General features: G+C 41.7%; 1 protein-coding gene across 4 annotated transcripts in view; it reads left to right on the top strand.

The window, feature by feature from the left end:
* Window positions 1–25,909, top strand: part of Ccdc141 (coiled-coil domain containing 141) — a 160,129-nt gene that overhangs the window by 96,761 nt on the left and 37,459 nt on the right. For all 4 annotated transcript variants that reach the window (XR_013108661.1, XM_076928944.1, XM_034496603.2 and 1 more), the window contains 4 exons: window positions 12,705–12,846; window positions 14,386–14,505; window positions 17,801–17,992; window positions 23,730–23,909. Coding sequence is in view for 3 of the 4 variants with exons in the window: in XM_076928944.1 (XP_076785059.1) it covers window positions 12,705–12,846; window positions 14,386–14,505; window positions 17,801–17,992; window positions 23,730–23,909 (634 nt within the window). In the remaining variant the exon portion in view is untranslated. The remainder of the gene's footprint in view (window positions 1–12,704; window positions 12,847–14,385; window positions 14,506–17,800; window positions 17,993–23,729; window positions 23,910–25,909) is intronic.

The following is a 25,909-nucleotide window of genomic DNA, read 5'->3' as shown; positions in this document are numbered from 1 at the left end:
CATGAAGAAGGAAGACCAAGTGTGGATGCCTCGGTCCTACTTAGAAGGAGTAACAAAATACCCAAGGGAGCAAATATGGAGACATAGTGTGTAACAGAAACTGAAGGAGGGGCCGTCTGGAGATCATTCCACCTGGGTATTCATCCCATGTGCAGTCACCAAAGGCAGACACTGATGTGGATGTCAGGAAGTGCATGCTGATAAGAGCCTGATATAGCTGTCTCCTTAAAGGTCTGCCAGAGTCTGACATATTCAGAGGCAGATGCTCACAGCTAACCATTGATCTGATCAAGGGGTTCCCAATGGAGGAGTTAGAGAGAAGACTGAAAGAGCTGAAAGGGTCCTTAGCCCTATGAGGAGAGCAACAATACCAACCAACCAGAGCTCCCAGGGTCTAAACCACCAGCCTGGGAGCACATATGGAGGGACCCATGGCTCCAGTTGTATATGTAGGGGAGGATGGCCTTGTCAGGCATAGGTGGGAGAGGAGATCCTTGGTCCAATGAAGGCTGAACACCCAGTGGAGGGGAATTTGAGGGTGGGGGTGGGAGTGGAGGGGTAGGTGGGGGCACATCCTCATAGAAGCAGGAGGAGGGGATGACATAGGGGGCTCCTGGGTGGTGGAGGGAATGGGGTAAGGGGATGTAATCTGATATGTAAATATAATATCCAATAAAAAATAAAAGAAAAAAAAAAGAAGAAACTTTTCGGCCATAGCCACTCTGGGATGAAGGTACAGTAGTCATGGCAACGACAACCAACAGACATTTGAAGGTGTAAAACGTCTACATGGAGTATCACAGTGTTCCTAGGCTTTGAGATGCCAGCTGTACCACAAGGTCACAAAATTCTGTTAGCAGATGCTTCCAAAATGGCATGGGTCAGAAACCTAAGATTCTACTTAGCGCCCAGATAATGGTGTGGCTTTCAAGTTAACTCTTTGAGTCTCTTTCCTCCTCTGTAAAATGGAAATTCCCATTTAACATTTTTCATTAAATAATATAACACCATTCCTTGCAAATAAAAAAAACACCCAATACATAATTACTTCAGTTTTTAAAAATTTGTACAAAGGGATTTCAAAGCAAAATACTAAGAGCCACATGACGGTTTCAAATGGACTGCCACAGGGTGATTGCAATAGTGGTATGCATTTGAATTAGACACGAAGGTCGGGTTGAATTACAGAAGATAAGTATTCTTCATCAGATATCAAAGGCAGAATTTAGAATTGGAATATCAGCAGGTAGAAATTTCAGAAGCACTGTTATTTAACTTTTTACTGTTGATGATAGAAAAAAAAACCCTCAGAAGTTTACATTTGGATGAAATGAGGAAATGACTGCTCCAAGGTAAGGTTGAGGAGGTTTTTCATTGTAGATATGAGGGAGATTACAGCCATAGGCATCTGGAAGAGTGCACAGCAGGGAGAGAAAGCAGCAGACTAAGCATGATCAGTAAATTGAACCAGGCCATGAGAGGAGAGAGAGACAGAGACAGAGATAGAGATAGAGATAGAGATAGAGATAGAGATAGAGATAGAGAGAGAGAGAGAGACAGAGAGAGACAGAGAGAGAGATAGAGACAGAGAGACAGAGAGAGAGAGACAGAGACAGGCAGAGAGAGAGAGGAGCAGGGCGAAAAGAGAGAAAACCAAGAAGATGGAGAGGAGAGAGGAGCAAGAGAACACATGGGTAAAGGACAGGCTTCTATAGGACCAGATGCAGGAGAAGGGAAGCCCATAAGACATTTAGGGTAGAGAGCAGTGTGAGAAGAAGTGGGAGGAGCCACAGGTACTGAGTGTGCCCTGAGGCCAGCATGCACTTTGGTGTCTTAATAGGCACATCAGTTAGCCATTTCTTCTGAGTTTCACTTGAACCTGTCAGTATTTATCTGAGATAAACTGTTCTGGATACATCTGAGATGTTTGTCATTGCTGTTCTGTAAAGAATACCATCCTAGGGACAGACTCACAGTTTTCATATCCTGGAATCAAATACGTTTGGTCCGAGCAGCCTCAAAGAATGAATAGTGGTGATGCTCACGTTTCCCTGATTCTTCTAAAGCTAACCTGCAGTCTAACGATAATTCTGGATCATTGAGTGGTTTTATTTTTTTAAATCTCCTTAGATGGAAACATCTGTCATATGGCCAAGAGACACTGCATTGTGATCTTTTTGTGAGTTACTTTGCATGCAGGTATAACACAAGTTATTTATAATAGAACGTGATAACAGCCAAGCTTAGACTCACAGCAAGGCTGAGAGCCCTCGGCTTCTGGTCCCCCTCACCTACTCCTAAGCTTTGATTGGCATCATTCTTAATGAAAGGTGGCCTGCTAGCACACAGTGTTTGCTCTTACACCATGGGAAGCTGGGGTGGATGGAAGGGCTCAGTCTGAAGCTTAGGTGACAGCGATGTCTGGGAGCAAGGGGTCTCTGTCTCTTTCTCTAAGTGCTGCTCCCACTTCAGAGCTCAAAACATAAAACACACAGTGGGGCCAGGCTACCTCATGAACTATTCATTTGCCTTTCTTGTTTGTTAAAATTCACTTAGGAGTTTTATGCAAGCATCTATTAGCACAATGTCTATCCCCGCATGAAAGATGGTATCACATTTTACTCTGTCTTATCATGGTGAAGTTAAATGTGTTAGTTACACCTTAGTTGGATATTTTGCTTCTGTGTAACTTTAAGTGTCATCTGATTTGACCCGATACATGTGATTTCATGTAAATTTTTAAAAATTTCTATTTCCTAGAGTAGGGAAAAACTGAGTTAATCAAGATTATGCTTCTTCTCCCTCAGTTTTCATTTATATTGGCTACCAACACCTTGTTTGTTACTACAGACGATAACGAACCTTGGGTGGAGTTTAGGCCATTCATTCATTTCTTCATTCCAAAACCATGTTCAATGTTTTCAAAGCAGGTGGTCGCAAGCATCTAATGCCACTTCTGTTCTCATGCTGTTTGTATTCTGGTGGGAAGAGCCAACCAGCACATCAGTCTATAAGTGAGATGCCCCTTTGTACCAGGACATATGATATAAAGCGACTGTGTGGCAGGGACTGTTTCAGACACTGGAGTCAAGGAAGGACTGGCTAAGAAGAGAACCCATGCAAATCGCTGAGAGCTAAGTGGAGCTGACAGAGCAGCAATGTTGCCTCAGAAAGGACAATGTCGCTGAAGAAGTAGATGTGAGTGGAGATCATGAAACATGGCAAGAGCTGAGGGAACCAGGCTCATTCACCACCACAGAACACACTATCCTTTATGCAATGTTTGATGGATTTAATGATTGTGTATTGTGTACCTTATCCATCAGTGTCCCTGTTTTGCAGAATAGAACTTGGGGTACAGAGAAGTCCAAGAACTTGCTGCAGTATGTGTCCCTCAGCTGTAGGAGGTGGAGGACTGGATTGTTTGTCTGAATCGTTCTGTTAGATTGCTAACTATTGGTCTCTCTTCTCTTGTGATTCAACTTTCATTGACCACAAGGAGCCTGATTGCTTCATGGCCATAGATTGTCTTTCATTCTAAGATGCTCAAGGAGACTTTTACCTCTGTCTGGCTTTAGCTTGGGCTCCATTTTCTCTGTAGTTTTCTTTGGTTTGTTTAAAAATGTATTGACTATGCACGAAATGGCTGTGACCTCAAGGCTAGACAAAGATACATAAACGTGTCTCAGAATTATAAGAACCTACTGGCATCCAGTCAAGAAGGTACATATTGCATGCGTGTGCTCTAGGAAACAGAACCCATGGTGTCAGAGGCTGTGGTGCAGAGAGAAGGGAGAAATAACTCTGAACTGGAAACAGAGTAGGCAGAGTGACGTTAGTGGAATTGGAGAGAACCTCGGGGACGAGAGTGCATCTTCAAGCTGAGATGACCAGAATGAGCACCTACTATGTTATGTAATACTTTGTATCCCTTCCCCCTTCTCACATTCATCCCTTTGGTTCTCTTCTGACTCGGCTACTCTGGATCATCCCTTAGTCCTTCCTGCTGTCCTGTATCACCTCCATCCACAGGATGATACTGTCTAGAGAGTTAAAGCACTGAAGGAAACGCTCATCTTCCTTTCTGGATATTTACATGGGAGGTAACTTGAACTATTCAGGAGCAGGCATGATATCAGAGAAAAGCACACCATAGTAAAAATGCATTGTTTCAGCCTTAAATGGAAAACAAAGGCGATGCCTTAATGGAGTCTGATGATATATTTAGGTGGTGAATGTCAGACACTGAAATTTGGGAAGTTACAAAGTTTAGTTCTTATGAGAGTTTGAACTTAGCTGCTGTTCAAATATCTTTGTGTCGATAATAAGCTGTTCTTTCAGATGTTGAGCAAACAGCAGCATTGCCATCTCAACCTGCTAACACTTAACACGCACCATTAAGGCTGATGGCTTTTTCCCCCTTCATTCTGAAACTCCTAGTCTAGAATGTATCACAAAGCTTAGACTGCATTAAAGGGGTATCTATCATTTATTTTTCACAAAATATCTACAAGTTAGTCACTCTAATGCAAATTTACTTTCTGATGATGATGATGACGATGATGACGATGACGTGGTGAAGTTGCCTGAATCCTGTCGTAGGTAAAAGGCTTGGGAAGAGCAGAGTCAACAGAGGGAGGCTGCCTTGAAAGGTCAAAAACCTTGCCCTGCATGGTTAAGGAGGAGTTCTCTTAGCTCAGGGGGTTCCTCTTCTCTATCTTTTCTTCCTAAACTCCCAGAGCTAAGAGAACTCCTCCTCAACCACGCAGGGCAAGTCTCTGACCTTTCAAGGAGAGGATGTGTGTAGACACACTTATAAATAGGGTACTCACCATACTGCTACTGGTCGGAGTAATGCCAACCTTTAGATAACCCCTGCATTTCCCTTAAGTAGAAAAATGTTTGGCCAGTGTAAGAGCAGGCATGTCACGGGACAATGTAAACCCACATGAAAGTGAATTTTGTGAAGGCCGTGCAATCATAGAATTGTAAGTAGGAAAACACAGACCCCAAATTGAATGCATGGCTTAATATTAACTATGTGCTATATGGGTGAGGGAAGTATAGAAAGGAAACTTATTGGAAGGAGATACATAACACTTGGCTATATACTTTCAAATGATCTCAAATATGTGATTTTACCCTTTTAGCTCTTGAGGTGCCATTTAGTCAAAGCCCATTGCATAAGAAATTTCAGGCATCATCCTTTTGAATACTGCTTCATAGGATTCATGTTTCTCCCTTCGGCACTTGATATAGGAAGGCTGTGGGAGTTGTCAGTCTGCCTGGCAGACTGTCCTTCATTGGCTCCCTCTGGCTGCCTTTCTCTCTTGAGGGTGACGGCCTGGTCCCATGGAGATTGTACATCTGAAGCATCATCAGCCTATTGCTGTTATGTTCACCTTGGTTTTCATCCATTGATCTTTCTGAGTGGTAGTAACTGATATTCTCATTAATCGTATTTCTATTTAATTATTTTTGGATCACGTTTTGTTTTTGTTTCTGAGTTTTTGCTTTTTCCTTTAATGTTTTTGAGAATTTCTTACATGAGTGCTTTAGCTGAATCATGTCCAACCCATGTTCCTCCCATGCTCCCCACCACTGCTTTTTAAGGTCATGACCTCTTCTTCTATAGTTAGTATTGTTACATGTATATATACATACATGCACACATGTATGTACACATACAGATAGACAGACATTCATACATATAAACAACCAACCTGGTGACTTTGTTCAGTGTTGTTCACATGTATGTTCACATGCCACATGTTCACATATGTACACAGTACAAGTGGCTGACCACTTGGGACTGGATAACCCACAAGGAGGCTTATTCCTGAGGAAACCATATCTTCCTTCTCTCAGAAGCCACTGACTGCCAACAGCTCTTCACGTATGTGTTGGGGCTTGTGTGTTACTGGGTCTCTTGCTCGGTCAGTTTGAGGGTTGGTTTTCCCTTTGCCTCTCTTGGCATCAGATGTGTTTACCTTCAGGTCACCTCCTTCATGTGAGCTGGAGTGCTTTTCTCTGCTACTGGCTGAGGGGCTTTACTTCGCCTTGCCTTGCCTTGCCTTGCCTTGCCTTGCCTTGCCTTGCCTTGCCTTGCCTTGCCTTGCCTTGCCTTGCCTTGCCTTGCCTTGCCTTGCCTTGCTCATTTGGAAAATGGTTACATTTTCACCTGGTGGGATGGGATTGGTTCTTAGCATTTGGCCGCTTTGCTCTCTCCTTGTTGCTTCTTGGTTCTTACTGATTTTGTAATATTATCTTCCAGGATTCTCAGCACCTCCAGCCCAGACTCAGGCTTCTGTAGTCAGATCAGAGTCACTTGGCTGTTGGCTATCATGTTTTAAAGTTTCCTTTAATAAAGAGAACTCCATGTCTGAGTTCCTGTAGAGTCCCAGCTAGCTATGACATCATTCTCATGGGACATATATGTTGATCCCCACGGTCTTATAATGATGAATCCTTCATCCATTGGCACCAAACCTCGGGAACCTGTGACTTCAGCCTCTCTTACTTCTTTCTTATTTTCTAAGTATTTATTATTACATATCTAAAAAATGTGTGTGCATATGTGTATTATATGTTTTTTGGAGAGAAAGTATCGAAATATATAACAAATCATCAAAAACGAGCATACTTTTAACATTCGCAGTGCAGGCAGCACTTTTTCAAAGCAAAGATAAAAAGGAGACATAGTTCTTGTCGCCTCCAAAATGAAGACTGTCACAAACAAAAAAGGACATGTTCAGGTCTCTGTTAAAAGGAGCAGCAAGCTAAAGATAGGAGTATCTCTCCCTTCCCCCATCTTCCAAGTGTCATTTGCCATAAACAGAAGAAAATTCTGGTCAGCTGATCCCTTCTGCTGAGACAGAGTAAGCTGTCAAGTGCTCACCATCTGGTTCAGCTCCTAATCCAGATGGGCTGCCAATAGTAATTTATGAAAGGGTTCAAAGCAACTTGCCATGCTCCGGCATGAATCATTAGAATGCATTAACTTTGGGATTTGCTCCCCTCCCCCAGCCTCTGCTTGCAACAGATGCAAAGATAGGGTGACTGCTTCCCTACAGTAAACAGAACAGTCTATTTGGGAAGCAAAAGTCAATATGTCTTTCCTTTCTGAAGAAAAAAAAAAAGCCCATTTATCCCCCTCTTCCCTTCAGTTGACTTAACGAATACAGGATTAAATGCCCCATGATGGAGCTTCTGACAAATGTCTGAAGAAGACTTCTCAGTCTGACATATCTGAGCATCTGTGATGCTGGACTGCCAAAGTCAACATCAGGAATCATGAGTGACGTGCCTCATGCTCACCCTGTTGACAGGCACCAACAAATCCTTTCTCACGGAGAAAATCCAAAGGTCAATCAATGTTTCCAGTTCAATCCAGTCACAGGTCATCAGCCCACTGGTCATCTTTTTCTCTTCCCCAGCAGATGCACACAGGCAGTGTGCTTTCGAATGGGAATTGAGTAACAGGGCACTGTGGTTGGCTTCAATCAGATTTCTTTAAGTCACCATCAATCTGTGCTCCACCATTAGTTGAGTGCGGCTGTAATGTAATCACACTTGTTCCTTGTGAATGATAACATTCTTTTCATTTATCTTCAGCTCATGTGAGAATGGTTAGAAAACTGGCAAATCATAGCTTATCCTTTGTTCAGGTCGTTTACTATTAAGGCACTGGAGAACATTGCCAGAATATGTGCTACCCATGTTTTAAGGGATTGAAAATATGAGTCTTGAATCAGCATGGAAGGTTCTAAATGAAGAACGATGGCACCTGGGCTGCTTGAAATCTACTGATCAGGGTCTCGTTAAGGAAACCTAATGCAGGGGATGGGGAGGGGCCTCGTGGGAACCCTGGGATCAGGACTGGGCCAGGTACTATCATTATATTACTTCTGGGAATGAGAAATGGAAGAGCTTAGCATCTAATCAGAGGGAGGCAATCTTTTGAGGACTGAGAGAGAAGGAAACAGGGATTGGCTTGGGTTAGCAGGGCAGTTGGCAATTTCTCTAGCCAAGGAATGAATCTATGCTGCAGACAGGAGAGGGACAGGGTGGATAGTAATTCTCATGGGAGCAAGGTGACTCAGAGTGTCCTCATAAAGCTTTATTAGAGGAGAGACGTGCACATTGAACCAAACTAGTTGTGTTAAAATTGCTTAAACCCAGCTATAAGTGCCAGCACAACAAAGAAGAAACCAGGCATCCCTGATGGCCTAAAATGTCTGCAAGTGGCCTAAAGTGCAACCATTTATCTGCAGGCCATGGGATACGATTACTGTGAAAATTAAGAAATTCTGATTTCAGAATATCTTATGTTTTCCTTTTTAAAAAAAATTTGTATTTTTTTGAGAATTTTATATGTTGTATATTGAATTTTGGTAATTTTTTCCCTCATTACTGTTTCTCTGTCTTCCTTATTCCCTAACTGAAACTCCTTTTCTCCATGAGTCTCGCTCCTACTTTGATTTTTTTGTGACCTGCTGAATATAATTATGGCTGCTTGCATGAGCATTAGTAGGGTGTTGTTACTAAAACCATGGGTCACTTATCAAAAGCTGTCCCACTGAAGAAATGATAATACCTTCCCCAGAACCCCATAATTACCCATAATCTCTCAGTGGGAGGTGAGGCCTCATAAGCCCTCTATCCCTTGCATAAAAAATGGTGATGACCAAATCTTTCCCCCTATTTATTTATTCAGTTTATATCCAAATCACTGCCTCCTTTCCCTCTCCCCACTTCCATAATCCCTCCCCCATTCTCCTCTGAGAGGGTAGAGACCCCCTAGGTATCCCTCCACTGAGGCACATCAAATCTCTGTGATGCTAGGCCCATTCTCCACTGATGTCAGACAAAGTAGTCCACCTAGAAGAACATATCCCACAAACAGGCAACAGCTTTTGGGATTTGGGATAGCACCCTCCCCCCTGCTCCAATTTGGAACCCACATGGAGACCAAGCTGTACATCTGCTATGTATGTGTGGGGAAACCTAGGTCCAGCCCCTGTAGGCTCTTAGTTCATGGTTCCGTCTCTAAGATCCCCCAAGGGTCCAGGTTAGTTGACTCTGTTAATCTTCCCATGGAGTTTCTATCCCCTTGGAGCCCCGATCCTTCCCCCAACTCTTCTATAAGAGTCCCAAAGATCCATTCAATGTTTGCCTGTGGGTCTCTGCATCTGTCTGAGTCAGCTGCTGGGTGGAGCCTCTCAGAGGACAACCATGCTAGATTCCTGTCTGCAAGCATAACCGTATCATTAATAATGTCAGGGATTCTTATGTAGGTTGTATGCAGGTAAATACAGCAACATAGAGTTTATGAGTGCAACAGCTATTTCAGGCCCTAAAATGCTGCTTTACAGCACCTTCTCTACCCTCTGTCTCTTACCTTCCTATACCCCATCTATATTCTTTGAGCCAGACAGCCTGGTGGTGTCCATCCAAGTCTCTCCACAGTTGCTTATTCTTTGTATTTTGACCGCTTAATGAATTTTTACATGAACTACTGCCCACTGCAAAAGGAAGAGTCTCTGAGAAGCGCTAATCTATGAGTTGAAACATGAGTATGTAAGTATTTAGAATGTAGCTTTGATACCATCCCTTTAACAAAACAACAGTTAGGTTCTCCCCCTACAGTCTATGACCTCCCCAATCAGAAAGTGGTTGGTTGCTAACATAATAGTTATGTCACTCACTGTTGTACCAGTGGGCATAGCTTGACATTTTTAATATGGCTACTCAACATATATTTTTCTCACTCCTTAAATTTATGTGTTCTTTTTCGTTGAACGTTCACCAGACAATAGTTTAATGAACTTTAAAATGACATTAATTGGTCTAGAGATGCAGTTCAGTTGGTAGAGTGCTCGCCTAGGAAGTATGATCTCCAGCATCCCATAAACCAGCTGTGTCTGTGTGTCTGTAATCCCAGAACTCAGGAGATAGACATGGGAAGATTAAGAATTCAAGGTCCCCAGGCTACATGGAAAGATTGAGGCCAGGCTCAGAGAGCTGAGACTCTGTCTCGAACTTTTTAAAAAATGTATTAACCTTCCGTTATTATAAGACCATGTGCTCAGGGCTACAAGGATTATAGGAGTAAGTAGGACACCAGCCCTTACCCTTAAAGAATTTGTAGCACAGTAGATACAGTGCCCGATAAGAAACAAATAAATCTCCTAGGTGATTGAAAAACAAAATCAGAAACAGACAGATTTGCTATTTTATTGGCATTGATTTGTCAAAATTAAAATTATGGTTTTGCAAAGGTGATATTTTTACTGAAGAAATGCTTGGTTTTTGGTTTTGGTTTCTTATTTTGTGTTCTCTGTGCTGGAAGGACCTGCAAAGATAGGCAATTTGAACAAGGTATTACATCCCTCTAGTGGCCATTTTCCAGACTACATGCAGACATAGCTTTTATCTAGAGAAAACAACTAATTTCAAAAGAGCTTGCCAACCAGGTCCATCTATTTGAATGCAAGTCAGCAGCTGCCAATAAAAGAACACCAGGAGAAAAATACTTCACTATGCTTTGTGTCATTCTTCCACACTCAGAAAAAGTGCAAGAAGATTGGGGGAAAAAGAATTGACTGTAAGATCAGATACCCAGGCTCAAATCTTGCTTCTGCCATTCCATGACTGAGCAAGTTAGTGAATGGAAAAATAAAATAAAATAAAATAAAATACAGTGAAGAGCAATTGAGGAAGACACTCAGTGTTGACTTCCAGCCTCCACGTGTGTGTATACACCTTACAATACACACATGCACACACGTGCAGATAAGCACACATATAAACATGCACACACACATGCATATACACATGCACACACACACACACACACACACACACACAAAGCTGGCTGGGAACCAAAAAGTAGTGTGAATAGTGTCTTTCTTTGCTAGACTTTTGACTGACAGCTGCTGTCACGGAGGGAGGAGCCCATTCAAAATTTGTAGTTGTCTCCCACTTTCCTTCTTGGAGGTGTCTATTCTAAGTGTGATCGGTAAACAAATGTCTAACTGTAACGGATGCAGGATGCATGCTCGGGTTGGGGGTGAGGAGCCGCAGGTGACTCAGCAGTAGAAGGGAACATCCTTCACCCTGGCTGGCACAGCTCTTTTTAAAAAATTCTACATTACAAGTTTTAGCAATAACTTGCAAATTGCCATGGTGTTTCCTGCTGCTTCCCACCATTCCTTCTCTTTCCATGTCTGCCAGTCCCTCCCATTACCCTTTTCTCTGCACCTTTCCCACGGTGCTACACAGTCACATCTTTCTCATTCTAGATTTCAATATTCTATTGAAAACCTAGAACATATTCCTCATAGGACAACTGGACTTTAAAGATCTCTTTAATGCAGTACACCTTTGTCTAAATCATAGTCAAAATAACTCATATTGCCGAAATCTAGCTTTTACAGAATGTGTGGGTTTCTGTCAGTAAGAATTGGTTCTAAAAGTCTCCTGGTGTTTTTCTATTATTTTCTGCACTGATTGTAAGTACTGAGCTATAAAACTAATTGTTCTAAATGTGCCTGGAGCATTGTATACCAGGAACAATATTTCTCATAGTAGCTTCGTGTCATATTTCACAGTTATTCTTGTCAGGGACCCTTGATGTACCCCAGGCACATCCAAGTGCAACTCTCTTTGGAAACATCTTTACAGCCATCCTAGTGACATTACTGTACCCCCAGGTCTTTTTTGATCTTGCCTTCATTTCATTACTAATTTATTTTTACTGACTCATAATTTAATTATTTGAGGTCAAATTCCTGAGATCTGTACCTAGCTCCAAGATCTTAAAAAAGAAAAAAAAGAAGAAGAAGAAGAAGAAAGAAAGAAACTAAAATAACTCTCGGGATAATTAAAGAGTTATCATGCTAACTTTTACTAGTAGTTGAAGGAAAATGGATGAAGGGAAATTAGTAGGGAAGGTGCTGAGTTCATTCCACCCACATTATCCTTACACTTCTTGCATTGTGAAATCTCGGAGATGGTTAGGAAGCCTGTGACTCTTTCTGCAAATGGGAGCAGTTGGAGTCCGACTCAAAGCTGGTTTGAAAGTCCTGTCCTTTTATGAACCCCCATGTCACCTTTATCTCACGAGGTCACGGTTAAAAAAAATGAAAATGTGAAAATGAAATGCGGACAAGCATAGTTGATACCTAATTGCTAGTGATAACTAGGTATTTATCTAGCGGATATAGCCTAGAGCATTCATAGCCACTGAGAACAAAATATATAAATATTTTACCCTGTTGGGTTAGCAAATGCTTTGTTAATTGGCCGATTCACATTCCTATTCAAAGAGCATCTTGAAATAAATGAAGCTTTTAAATGATGCCCCCAGGAAAACTTGGTAAACATACTGTGCCTTTTACCATAAGATTCTCAAAGTATCTTAGAGAAATATTAAAAAGTAAACCTTTAGAAAAGATTAGACCTACCGTAGAAGCCATAATACATTCTTCCTGCAGGACTGACAGACTTAAAACAAAGGAACATACTCTGGCTTTGCTGCCTGCTGTACCAGTATGATAGCTTCCATTATCCAAAAGCAGGAGCTTGTAGTTTGTACCAACTCAGACTGCCCATGAAAGGAGAGATCTGTTTTCAGATGTTTCCTCTTGTCAGGGATTCTAAGTCAAGGTCAAGTGAACTAACCACTGGCTTGTTCCATTCAGCTCTCGGGTGACAGGAATCCACGAGATGATGGGATGCATTCAGAAGCGAGTGGATTCTCTCACTGAACAGTGTACAGCGCACGAGGAATTTGCCCTTAAGAAACAGCAATTAGCAACGTCAGTGGACGGCTACCTAAGGAAGGTAGTTTCATAAAATAAAATATAGACATTTTATTTGGTGTTCATGGATGGTGTGCCAACTGTGAGCACTGTGGGAGGGTGTGGTGTGTTTCCTTAGACTTCCTCTATATTACATAGTAGGTCTTATAATTCGATGAACAGTTGTAATTCACTGTTGTGTTCAGCAACTACATCTGCCCTGGGTGGCCAAGAATAAATGTCTAATGTCGTCTGCCATTCCCGTCCTGAATGTACATATACAAAGTTATGTGTTCTTCATAGTTCTGTGTTATCCACATCAGACATTCACTAAAGGGGGGGGGGGGCTGGTTTGTATGACTCTGAGCAAAGTCACATGCTAGCTGTCATCATAATGGCACAATTGTACAGAAGGACTTCAGGCAGCCAAATAGTTATCAACAATTTTGGGGTTTGTTTTTCTGGGGAAAACATCATATTGATTGAATCCATCATATTGAACAAATCCAGTGCAAGAGACACCATCATCCACATAACAGCACTCACAGGCAACATCCTCTCTGCAGAGAGATCAGTAGCTTTCTATGGAAGCATTTTACTTCTTGTCCACTGAAGACTCAGTGGTAGTGAACCGTGCTGAAGACACTGGGTCTCAAATGTTCAGCCATCTTTTTATTCAATGCAACCTACTTATATTCTTGAACATATAAGAGACGAGTTAACAGACTTCATAGGACCTGGCATTAGATGACATCCCTGTTAGGTTGCCTCTCCTCTGTTAATTGACCTGGTAGCTTGCGACTGTGAGCTGTATCTCATTGCCTGGATCCAGGGAGAGTTTGAGCACAGGAACAGCTGTGGTGTTGCTTTCCCTACCACTTGAGAGTCAAGCTAATTTGGTGATTGTGGAAAACACAGCAGGAAGTTAAACAGTGGCTGCTTCTTATCTTATTGCCAACTTAGCTGTGGAGGGTGTGCATTCTACAGAAAGCAAGGGATAAAGGAAATAACTCGAGTGGAATGAAGCCCTTCCAGGGTCACCCTTAGCCTTTGGTTCTTGTGAACCAAAGATCAAATCACAATTCCCTGATTGATCAGTGAAATGATTCAAGTAGGTCCCTGCTTTCACTATCTCCCAGGCAGTGTTTTCCAGAGCTCCTCAGCCTTAAGTACAACTGCCCGTAGGGTAGTCTAACACCTCGAGTTTGAATGCTTGCTTACGCGTGCCAGCAAACTGGTCTCATCCAGCATACAGATGAATTCATCTCTGCTAATATGTTAGCAATTATATTGTCATCCTCTCTCTGTAGACAATATAGAAAAGCTCTTCATGGGTATGTAGGGATGATAACTTGTAGTCATTGCTGTTAATGAAAGAATGTATTCATAGCTTACCAGTATGGCATGATATGAAGATTGGCATTATCAAAATATGAGATTATTCCAAATGTAAAGCAATTTTACACAAAATGATAGACATTTTAAATGCAATGGTGATGTATGGAACAATATTTCCTTATATGTACATTCCTTTACATAAGTATATATTATTAAGACTACAATATATTCTCCATTCCCCAAGGTGGAAATGTCAATTCAGGAAATCAGGCCGGTTCTTGCTACCACATTGAATGTCAGTTCCAGCCCTTCTGAATCAGAGAAGATTTTAAATAAATATCTGGAATTGGATAACCAAGCCAAGGTAAATGAAAGTTATTTCTAAGACCATAATGTTGCAAATAATTATTTAAAAACAATTTCCAAATATATGGAGCTTAATCCCAGCTCCCTGAAGAGCTGCAATTATAGGTTAATACAGATAACAACATGAAAATCACATACACTGTTAAATGTGTCTAAGTTATGTGTATTTTTTGTGTCCAATTATTAGCATATTTATTGCAACTGTGTATTTTAGGTACTTAGCTGGCATTGGTTCTCTTCCTGAGAACAGACTCAGGTGTTAGCAACTCTTTCGACACACCAGACTAGGCAGGAACGCACTCCTGTAAGGCCGTGACTTTTTACAAGAATTTCACGATAAAGTCACACAGGATTTCCAGAAACAACATTCATCACTGTAATCTGTAAAGCGGCAAATCGAAACTTGCTTCACCCTCCATATTCAGATAATGAATGTCCTGCCCCTAATTGTGGCTCTACTTTGGATCCAGTGACTCCAGCTAGAGTGGTGCTTCTCATCCTTCCTAAGGCTGTGACCCCTTAACACAGTTCCTCTCGCTGTGGTGACCCCCAACCATAAAACTGTAATTTTGCTACTGTTATGAAACATAATGTAAATGTCTGATACTCAGGGTATTTGTTAGGTGACACCCCCCTCACACACACACACACACACACACACACACACACACACACACACCAGGGTTGTGTACCACAGGTTGAGAACCTCTGCACTAGAGGTTCCAAATCTACATTGCCTGCCCCATGGAATTTAAAGTGAGTGTCTCTCCCCCCCCCCACACACACACCAAATCAGCAAGAAAAGCCCTGTTTCTCCTGATTTCCACAGAAAACCCTCACTCAAAACAGCCCCCTCACTGCAGATAGGCACGCTGTTTTTTTTTTTCTTTCCTTATCATTAGGATAAGATTTAGAAACATCTTCATTTTAAATGCTTAGGCCTTGTCTGAAGGCATTCTGCTTTCAAATTTTAGGATCCTGAGAGAGAACTCAGGGGGAGAAATCCCATGCTCCTCTTTTATTCTGCAGTGTGTTGTCACAAAGCAGGGCTGGCAAATTGTGACTCAGTGCAGTCAGTGGGGTTCCTGGAAAGCATGTTAAACACAACCAGGGAAGGTATCCCTTGTGCTGCAAATGAGAGCACAAACATTTTAATTCTGCTTCTTTCTTCCCTTGTTCTCAGGAAGTTTTACAGGGATTCTTTCTGTGGCTCTTAGTCATGTATCATTTAGTGACAAGGAGGATGCATTCCAAGATGCATGCTGTTCCATGACTTGTTGTGTGAACATCACAGTGTGCACTTACACAGACATAGGCAGTCGCTAGACATCGTTCCTTGATGCCGTAGAGAAACATAAACACCATGTATGAAGATGCTGCCAACACAAGCAGGTCTCCTCTCTTACAGTACAGGTTTCGTATGTGTAGAAGAATACTCCGACAATAAAACTAGTGTATAGCAAATATATGAACCAGAAACATAGTTAACTAGGAAGCATTATGTGTTGCATATAATTATATATGCTGCATTTTTATATGACTGGCAATAATAATTTTGTTTATACACCATCGGAATAGACATGCAGGCAATGAATTAAAAGGGATCAGAAAGACCAGCTCTCCCTAAGGGAATTAACCAGGAGTTAAGCATAAATACTATTAAGAATGCTAATGCTATGACAGGTCTTTACTGTAAGCACCTTTTAATGTTTACTTTCCCCACAAATAAGCTAAGCTATTGGGGACTGGGCCAGTCTGAGCTTTTGATTGACAGCTGTCAGACTCTTTGTGTCCCATTACCTTGATAGGAGCTGTTAGCTTAATAATCCCTCTTACTGGCTACTGGCTAAGCTGTCATAGTGGAATCTTGGCTTTGAGCACTTCAAGGATGTCTTAAAGAAACTAGACTTGGCTACAAGGAGTACAGCAATCAGGACTGTGGCTAAGGCCACAGGCTTCTGCTTCTGGAGGCCTCGCTCTAGACCAGGGATCTCAACCTGTGGGTCAAAACCCTATTGGGAGATTGCATAGCAGATATCCTGCATATCAGATCACATTACAATTTGTAACAGTAGCAAAATTACAGTTATGAAGTAGCCACAAGAATAATTTTGTGGTTGGGGGTTACCACAACATTAGAAACTGTTTTAAAGGGTCTCAGCATTAGGAAGGTCGTGAACTACTGCTCTAGACATTGCTCCAGCCTGTATCATCATATATAAACCTCACACGAGCCATGCCCTCCTAATGGCCTTTCCCAGAGCTCCCCCAAAGGACTCCTTCCCCACCTGACCTCCCATTGGCTCTGAGTCTAGTAATAGCTGCTCTTACTCATGTCTGGGAGGAAGAGTAGGACTCAGCCTTAACACAAAGCTTGAGAGGCTGTACCTACAAGAGGCTTGTGACTGGTGCTTATATAAAGCTTGTGATTGGTAGAACAGGAAAGCCCACGTATCCAGGCTGTCACTGAGAGACAGAATCAAAATCTAAGCACCAGCATGCCATGTCCCTTCTCTGCCTGCACAAACAGATTGTTTGTTGCTGTTGGGAACCTGGGGAGTCCTTTCCTTCCTGATATCCCTCTGTGTTGCAGCAGTAGGGCACAAAAAGTTCCTCTCCTGAATGCTATCTTAATTACCTGAGGTCTGAATCTTGGGTATAGCAGGCTGAACTGAACTGTATAATGGGCAGGTACGACCCCAGGGGCTTCCAACACTGGTGGCAGAGGCAATAGCAGTAGCAGAACTTAAGAGTTTCAAAAGGTGCCCAGGAGCTAAGAGACTGATGCCTGGAGCTAAGGCCTACACAGCAACACCAATGGCAGAATCCTAGGGTAACTAAGGAAAGTCCATGAAGGTGAGAGGCAGAGAAACGCTAAAAGCTGGAGCTGAGAGTTCAAGCATTGTCAGCTAGACTTGCTAGAAGCATTCAAGCATTCTCCCGTGGACTGAGGAGCCCAGAGTCCCAGCACAACACATCTCTGGAGCCGTAAAGTGTTTACTGCGTTTTGATTCTCTATGTCCCAAAGCATTATGCCTCTACCTTAAGCACCAGAACAAAAAGTCTTTAGCTTTGGACAGAGCCAAGGAAGGGCTGGGGGTGTTTTGTCAGTTTCAAGTGCCTTTTCCCCTTCCTTTTTGGAATTCTGAAAGTTATACCTTTTTTTGATTGAGGAAATTCTCAGTACAAGTTCAATTAATATCCGTAATAGATGGATGAGCCGAAGGGTAATGGAATGTGAATGTTCTTGATTCCCCTGTCAGCATCTGACCCCTTGTGCTTTGCTTTCATAGGAGACAGCACATGCATTAGAAGCAGCTGCAAAAATCATGACAGAGAAAAATGAACTTGAACTCAATGAAGTGGTATTGCTTCCTCTTAAAGTGAAATGGCTAGAAGCAGAATTAAATGCTCTTACTCGAAGCATCAGCTACAGGTCACGAGTCCTGCAGACTTACGTGGCATTTCGAAAGTCATCCGAAGAGGTATGGTGTAATGTTGACCTGCTTCAGCAACATGGACTCTGTCCATCTTTCTGCTTTCTATTAGTATAGAAACTCCACCCAAGTGGACAGTTTGTGTCTCTGCCAGTGCCTGTATTTACATATATACCTTTACTCTTCAAGGCGCCACCCAAAACCTCAGAGTAAGTAATTTTATCCAGAAAAATATAAGTAGGTATGTATAAATAATTTATTATAGCATGTTATACATCCTTATACCTCTCTTAAATAATAAAGAAAAATATGAAAATATTCATCATTTAGACCATAGATCCGTGTGAATACTAAGAGAAGTAGTTTTTGTTTAAATTTATTATTGTTGTTGTTATTGTTATTATTATTAACAACTGTGTATGTGAGTATGGGGTGGATGTGAGTGCAGTACCCACAGAAGCAAGAGGAGGCTGTCAGTACTCTGTGGATCTGGGGTTACAGGAGATTGTGAGCTGCCCGGAGTGGGTAATGGACATCAGACTGAGATCCTCTGTAAGAGCACTATGTCCTCTTGACTGCTGAGCCATCACTCTAGCACCAGAGTATGGTACATTTAAAATGAACAGAACAAGAAGACAGAGGGGATTGACTTATTCTTGAGTCTATCTTGTTTGATGCCCAGATGCCTTAAATGTTGCTCCAAGATTCTTCTGAAACTTCATTTTGACATGGTTAGAATAATCTCTCCTATTCCCTCAAGTGCATGAAGATTGCACTTCTCAGAAGAAAAGCTTCTAAAGGGTGGTATCAGTCATACGAAAGTCTGGAGTTGCTCCTCACTTAATTCTGGCTCCAGAAAACTCTGTATGGGTGCAGATAACTCCTCTGTAAAGGGTTACAAGTACTATTGTTGATGGGAGCAAGGTCCTCTCAGGAGTACAGCTAAAGTTAGGTAGCATGCTTGGTTTCTGGTTTCCTACCTCTACCTTCCTAATACTCCCATCCTCTTCCTACCAGCAATCTTTAACAGAGCGCCATACTAACCTAACTTGAAGGCTTGATGTTAGAGCAGCTATAAAGCAATGCTTTGTTTCTGTATCATTATGCCCCAAATGGTACCTACCTAGTACCATGTTAAGCATCTCCTTCCATGTCCTACACTAGCATTTGGATCCAAGAAATGGAGCTTTATAAACAACACTCCCTAAGACATCACATGTCCTTCAGTGTTCCCACTTCCACTCGATCTCCTTTCCTACCTGATAGAACTTTCCATCACAATCCTGCACCATTCTCATCTGTCACCCCCTGTACCCTTAGCCTTCTCTTTTCTAACTCATCAACTCTTGATTACTCATTCCTGTTATATTCTCTGAACCAACTCCCTGCCCTCTACCACATATGAACCCTGCCAACTTCCTACACTTGGTCAGTTCAACACTCTGTCTACTCAGCTTCTTTGTCAAAGCTTCCAGACACAAAGGTGAACAATGAAATGATTGGCGTGATTACTAATTTATGAGTCTGTATTGCTGTTAGGCTACCATTGACTTATATTGCTTGGTGTTCACAAGCATCTTATTCCATTCTCAAATCTCAGCTTGTGGGACTGTGAAAGGATGGCTTGGTTTCTGGTGGAGCACTGGCTGGAGATAGCCAGAGACCCAATAGGTGTCCATGCCTACGAGGGACAGCATATATCTCCCCATGCTCCCAGACTCCAGGCTCCTGACACACAACAAAGACCTCCATTGATCTGTGCTTTTCAGTCACATAGGGCAATGCAGCTCCTTCCAAAGAGAGGTTTGCATCACCCAGCACAGGTAGAGGGCATGACTACAGGCTTCAGCCTCAAGAGATTTCCATATTAATGAGATATCTAAAGGTCAGAGGGCATAGCTAATTAAACATTCCTTCTTAGACCCTCCTCCCTCCCTATTTAACTCAGGTCTGCCTTGAGTTGTATGGGGGGTACAGCCACATCCATCCACTTCCACCATGACAGTAAAGCTTGTAAAACCATGGACTTCCTTGTGTCTTTGGGGCCTGCATGGGGGGACTGTAGAAAAGGCTTTTAATGAGCCATTGTTGCTGCTGCAGCCACTGCAGCTGCCTAATCTCCTGTCAAGGACTTCTCTGTGTTCCAGCCACGGGCTGAAGCTAGCCAGGCTGCTGAGTCAACCAAATGAGTACAGTAACCAAAGAGTCTCCTGCGAACCCAAAGAATGGAGACCAACGGGCTCCAGGTCCACTCAAAAGCCCTGCCCCCGACCCCAGAACTTCAGACTGAGTTCTCCCCATACCAGGCAGGGCCCCACAGCTCCTGCCCAGTGCCGCACCAAGTGAACTCAGTCAAAATTCCTGTGCACTTTTGCCTCTGTGATCTGTGGCAGACACGCAGGAACCACAACTCTACCCAACAGAACTCACGCCTGCCCACGTGCGAGCTAATCAATCCCCCATCAGATGATGTCTTTGGACTTCAGATACTGTAGGAGACAACAAAACCATTGAGGTTCACTGTCTGGACTTCTTTCTACTTCCCAGCTTACTGATGTATATTCACTTATTTCCCCCATGGCTCCCAGAAAGTGGTATAGTCCGACTGGGCCCTGATCCATAAGTCTCTCCCTGTGTAGTATATTTCCTTTGAGATCTGGCTCTCTGCCCCTCTATCACTTTCCTGCCCTTCATTATAAACCTTTGGAATGGGAAGATGATATTCCTCTAACTGTTCATCCCCCATAGAATTTCTCCCACTGCCATTCAGTTCCCTCCCTTGTTGGCCCTGCCATGTGTCACCTCTTTTTGGCATTAAGCATCTCTTATGAAATACCTATCATGAGAAAGTCAACTGGTGTGTTTTCATTCCTCATCCCGCTCGAGGTAACCCAGCTGAATTCTTTCCTTCGGCATTTATGAAAATTATCGAGCTATGCCTTATCAACATAAAATTTACTATGTTTCACTGCACTGATGTTTACTGTATTTATTAATTGTACAACCATTAAAGCCCACCAGTTTAAGTACTGTCCCAACCTTTTAAAAATGATTTATTAATTTTTATTTTTAATGTGCATTTGTGTTTTACCTGCATGTATGCCTGTGTAAGAATGTCAAGTCACTTGGATCTGAATTACAAACAGTTGTGAGCTGGCCATGTGGGTGCTGGGAATTGAACTTGGGTCCTTTGGAAAAGTAGCTAGTAATCTTAACCACAGAGTCATCTCTCTGGTCATCCAACTTTCTATTTAGAGCCTTCCTGGACATTTCAGTCATCACTGATTTCAGTATCTCTAGTCTGTCTCTTGACGAGCACTTACTTTGTGCCCCAGGCCTTTAATTCCTGATTTCATTGTGTTCCTATGATTCTGTGTCTTAGTTACCTAGTATTATCCATTTACAGGTCAGGGAAACTGAGGCTTGGAGAAGGTTGACATGCATTGTCAGGCAGCTTCTGTCCCCATTGCCTTTCTTGTTTCAAAGGCCACACGTCCTTGTATCTACTGAGACAACCACAGAGGTTTCTGCATACCTTTCTCCCAATTTGCTCAGGTGTTTACCAGTTCAAGCCCTCATCAATTGCTCACTATTGGCTACATCCAACTAATGAGCCTGTGTCATGATTCGTTGGCTACCATAGAAAGCAAGGTGAAACATCTCACCCAGCCTTATCCCAGTACAACAGTCTTTCCAGACTCCTCCTTGCCAGTCAGCTGAAGAATCTGAATTTCATTCACACCAACAGCATGCGTTTTCCCTGATGCCAGGAACTCCACATTTTGCTTTTGCACTGGTTCCTTCCATCCAAGACCTCCATTTGCTCTCACCCTAGAAAAGGACATACCAGATGTCACCTGCTGAAAATTTTTTTCTGTACTTACTCCGTGTAGAGCTGTTGTTATCCCTTCTTTGTCCCTGAGACATTGTTTGCTTGTGTGTACATAGACATGTCTTATTGGCCTTGTTCTCACAAAACTAACTTTGGTCTCTAAGGAAATAAACAGTTCTTAGTAGGGGATCTTAGAATCTTCCATGGAAAGGGCAACCTTTTATGTGATTCACTAAAGATAAACAGAAGAAGAAGAAAATTAAGGCAAAGACGGTGTGAGCATAGGAAACAGGCATCAACAGAATAAGTAGAATATGGTAGTCAGCAAAGAGCCTCTGGCCCTGGGAGCTAGTGCAGGCTGGCTTTAATTCATTTCAACTAAGAATGATCTTGAAACCTTCAAAGTAGGGTGACTATTGATTGAACTCTCAACTGTGTTTCCATGGCTTTTGTAACTTATGGGTTCTATGAGTCTTGTCTTATTAGTCATTAAATATTATCCAAAATGCATACAAATTAGTTCCAAATGCTTTCTACTAATTCTCTATCACCCCATTACTTGTTAATCTACAGTTACACATTTGATTGTATATTAACTCTGCTCAGGAGAGTAATTTAAAATAATTGAGTATTGCTAACATTGGTTAACAAATGCTTAAATGTAGTTCTAGCAAGCCAAAGTAGTATGTCCTAGTAAGATTAGCTTGTGAAGGTTTTTAATACTAATGCTTACCCAGAAAATTCATCATTATTTGAACCCTTTTATTATGGTGCACCATGATTAAAAATAAATTGTACAGTAGAATGCTCAGCCACAAATGGGTATATATTTCACTCAACCCCCACCAAGGCGCAGAGGGCAAGCAGAGACTGTAAGAGCCAGAGGTCAGGGAGGACTGTAACATGACAGAAGCACTCTACTAGTGAATTTACAGTAGCTGGAGTTATGTGCACAAAATCAAGCCAATGAGTGTTCTAGAATGGAAGGTGGAGGAGGGCTCTAATTGAAGAGCTATTGGGGTGGGAGAGAGTCAGTTTTATTTTTATTTATTACTGTATCATATCATATCATACCATATCATATCTGGTACATATTTATTTGCATATGTACCTGTGTGCCTCATGTATGCCTAGTGTCCGTGGAGGTCAGAAGAGGGTATCAGTTTCCCTAAAACTGGAGTTACAGATGGTTGTGAGCCATCAGATAAGTACTGGGAATTGAACCTGAGTCCTCTGGAAGAGCAGCCATTGTTCTTAGCCACTGAGCCAAATCTACAGCTCTGAGATAGTTTTCTTTAAAGGGGTAACCTCTGGTGTGTTGACCATGCTCCAGTGGATGGTCCCAAGCACAAATCGGACTCTGTAGGTCATAGTTATAAAACAAAGAAGAGATAAAGAAGTTGGAAGGGAATCAGGAAGTGGGGGGATGGACCTGGGAAAATTAGAGAAGTAGGTGGTAAATATGGTCAAAACACATTGTATTACATTTTCAAAGAATTAATAAAATATTACATTAAAATAACAAATAAATCATAGTACTGTGATATATTAAGTACTATTGTCTTTTGCTAAATTGCTTCTTTTCTGATTTGTATTCCTTGATTTTTATTTGTTCTTTTTTTTTTTTTTAATTATAAAACTCAGTTTTAAACAGAGCAGCCACCTGATCTCTGAAATAAATTATTCTCATTGTAGGATAAAAAACAATCTAGGGTACAATAAATATTTCTGATTGGCAACAACCTTGCCAACTCCTTTTGTTATGCCGTGGGACTCCTGTCTGTCAGCAATCTAAACACATTCTTGTGGTTTTCAGAACCCTGGAAATAGTTAATTATTTAAAGAGTGCCAAAAACTGGAATTTCAGTTTAATTCTATACTGGCTCCAAATGGACTCTGTGTCCTTTTTATTTAAAATATTTCTTAACTCTCATCCACTTCTTCCTGCTTTAGGTAGAAGAGCAGCTTCAGAGCCTAAAGGAATTTTATCTGACCGAAATCCCTTGGAAAGAGGAAGACGATGCTGCAGTCGAGTGCCGGTCTAACTCTGCTGAGAGAAAATGGCAGCTATTTTTAAAGAAGAGTTTTTTGACCCAGGACTTGAGCCTCGAGTTCCTGAACTTAATAAACATGGTGAGAACAGCATTAAGAAACCAGCGCCTTTTGTAGCTATTATTCCTCAAAGTCAGAATCACATGCAGTTTATTCGTTAGTCAGCCATGCTGCCTGAGGGAGGCCTCCTCAACTTCAGTCAAGTTAGACTAGTTCTGAAGCCCAACATTTATCAGCTTTGTTGTCGCAGAGCCCATGTGTCATAGGAAAGCTGCTTTAGCTACTCTGATTCAAGTGCTATGTGACTATTATTATAGAATTCCCGGAAGTCTGTGTATGCCCAAGTTTTGAGTTATGTTGACAGCAAGGTCCTTACAAAATTTCCAGGGACCCAAAGACAAAGATTATGATAAATCTTTGTTCTAAAGAATTTCTTCTCGGCTTAACAGATCCATATTTTTAATTACAACTTTTAATTAGCTTGCAAAGTAGTAGGTTTCCAAAGATTGATTTTATCCATCCTTGACTTTGCTTTATTGCTACCTCCAGCCTTGTGTTCTCCTTTCTTATTCCCCACACCCCTCCCTGCTTCAGTCTCTCACTCCCAGCACTTCCTCCCTTTGTGTTCATATTGCTTGTGCTCTATTATCTCCCCCTGACTCTTCAGTCTCCCAGTCCTTGTAGAGCAAAGCCCCACTGCATTTAGAGCTACATCCCAAGCCTTGGTGTCCCTGAATTCAATAAGCAAAGCACCCTAGGACCTTTATGCCAGCCATTCATCTGTCTGAAGCTGCCTATAGAATTCTAAAAATGTGGTTACTTCACTTCTCCCTCAGAAACCTCATGAATTTTCCCAATGAAACGGCTCATTTTATTGTTGGAAAAATGCTAGCTGTTTAAAAAAAAAAAAAAGAATGTTTTTAAAATGTTAAATAAGTCCGTCTTCATATCTCGTACTGTACCTCTGTATCGAGGCAGGCATAAAACCATCCGTAGGTAATTTCTCTTACATATGAAATTCTTTCCAACATTGAAAGCAGTTGCTACGTTTAATATGAGTCTTTCCTACAGCTACGCATTTGCAAATTTATCATTTGCGATGTCGTTTAATTTCTTCCTTCAGGCTGATCTGCTTTGCCAAAATTTCGACTTACTAAAACCACTCATGAAATAGAATCAGAAGCCGAACGGCCATCAACCAGACATTTTTTTTTTCCTTGTAGTTGAGGCACGAGGGTACTAGCACTTTAAGCGTAGTTTCTTTTAATTGTTCTATTATTACGTGGCAATCCAGGACCACTCATGTGACCTTTTAAATCCTTGATTCAGTTTAGTCAGGGCTTTCAGCATCCGCTATCTAGCTTTTTCATAAGATGTGGGCCTGTATAGTTCTTGCCTTACTTCATTTGGCCTTAGACCATGATTCATCTTGTTAAACTAATTTAGACCTATCTGCTCCATTAACTGTTTCTCTTGGGTTTCATTCTATAGATTTGTCAAGCCAGCCTTCTGTAATTGCAATTACTTCTTTGCAAAAATGTCTAAAAGAAAGACTGACACCCTAGTTCAGTAGGGTTTGATTAGTAGTTTTTTTAAAAGGAAAAAAAAACTAATGTTTTCACTATGTTTTAATATAATCACCATTGTGCCTGCAAAATGTGTGTGTGGGGCACAACTTCCGACTCTGTTTTTGAGCCATTCTACCCAACTGCTCTGTAAGCACAGATCCCATCATGTGACTGCATGTGAAACGTATCCATATACTGAATGGCACCTTTCTGAGAACTGGGCCATCTTCCTTTCTCTAATAGTCTAGATCTCCTTGCTATAGATGCTTAAAGATGACTGACACTTGCCGTTTTCTGGAGAACTGGGGAATGCATCTGGAGACAGAAATCACTTGGCAGAATGGGGTGGTAACACTCTTATCTCTTTGACCTTCAATCATCGATTTTTTTCTTTGTTTTGACTTATGCTGTTTGAAGAACGTTAGTGATGAGCCCGTGTAGGAGCAAAGCATTCGCTGAATAGCTATGAATGAAATCACACTCTCTTTAAGCATCAGAAAAAAAAAATCTCGT

This window comes from Arvicanthis niloticus, chromosome 2, assembly GCF_011762505.2.
Source record: "Arvicanthis niloticus isolate mArvNil1 chromosome 2, mArvNil1.pat.X, whole genome shotgun sequence".
In the NCBI taxonomy this organism is placed as follows: domain Eukaryota; kingdom Metazoa; phylum Chordata; class Mammalia; order Rodentia; family Muridae; genus Arvicanthis; species Arvicanthis niloticus.
This window is presented reverse-complemented; position numbering and strand designations above follow the sequence as displayed.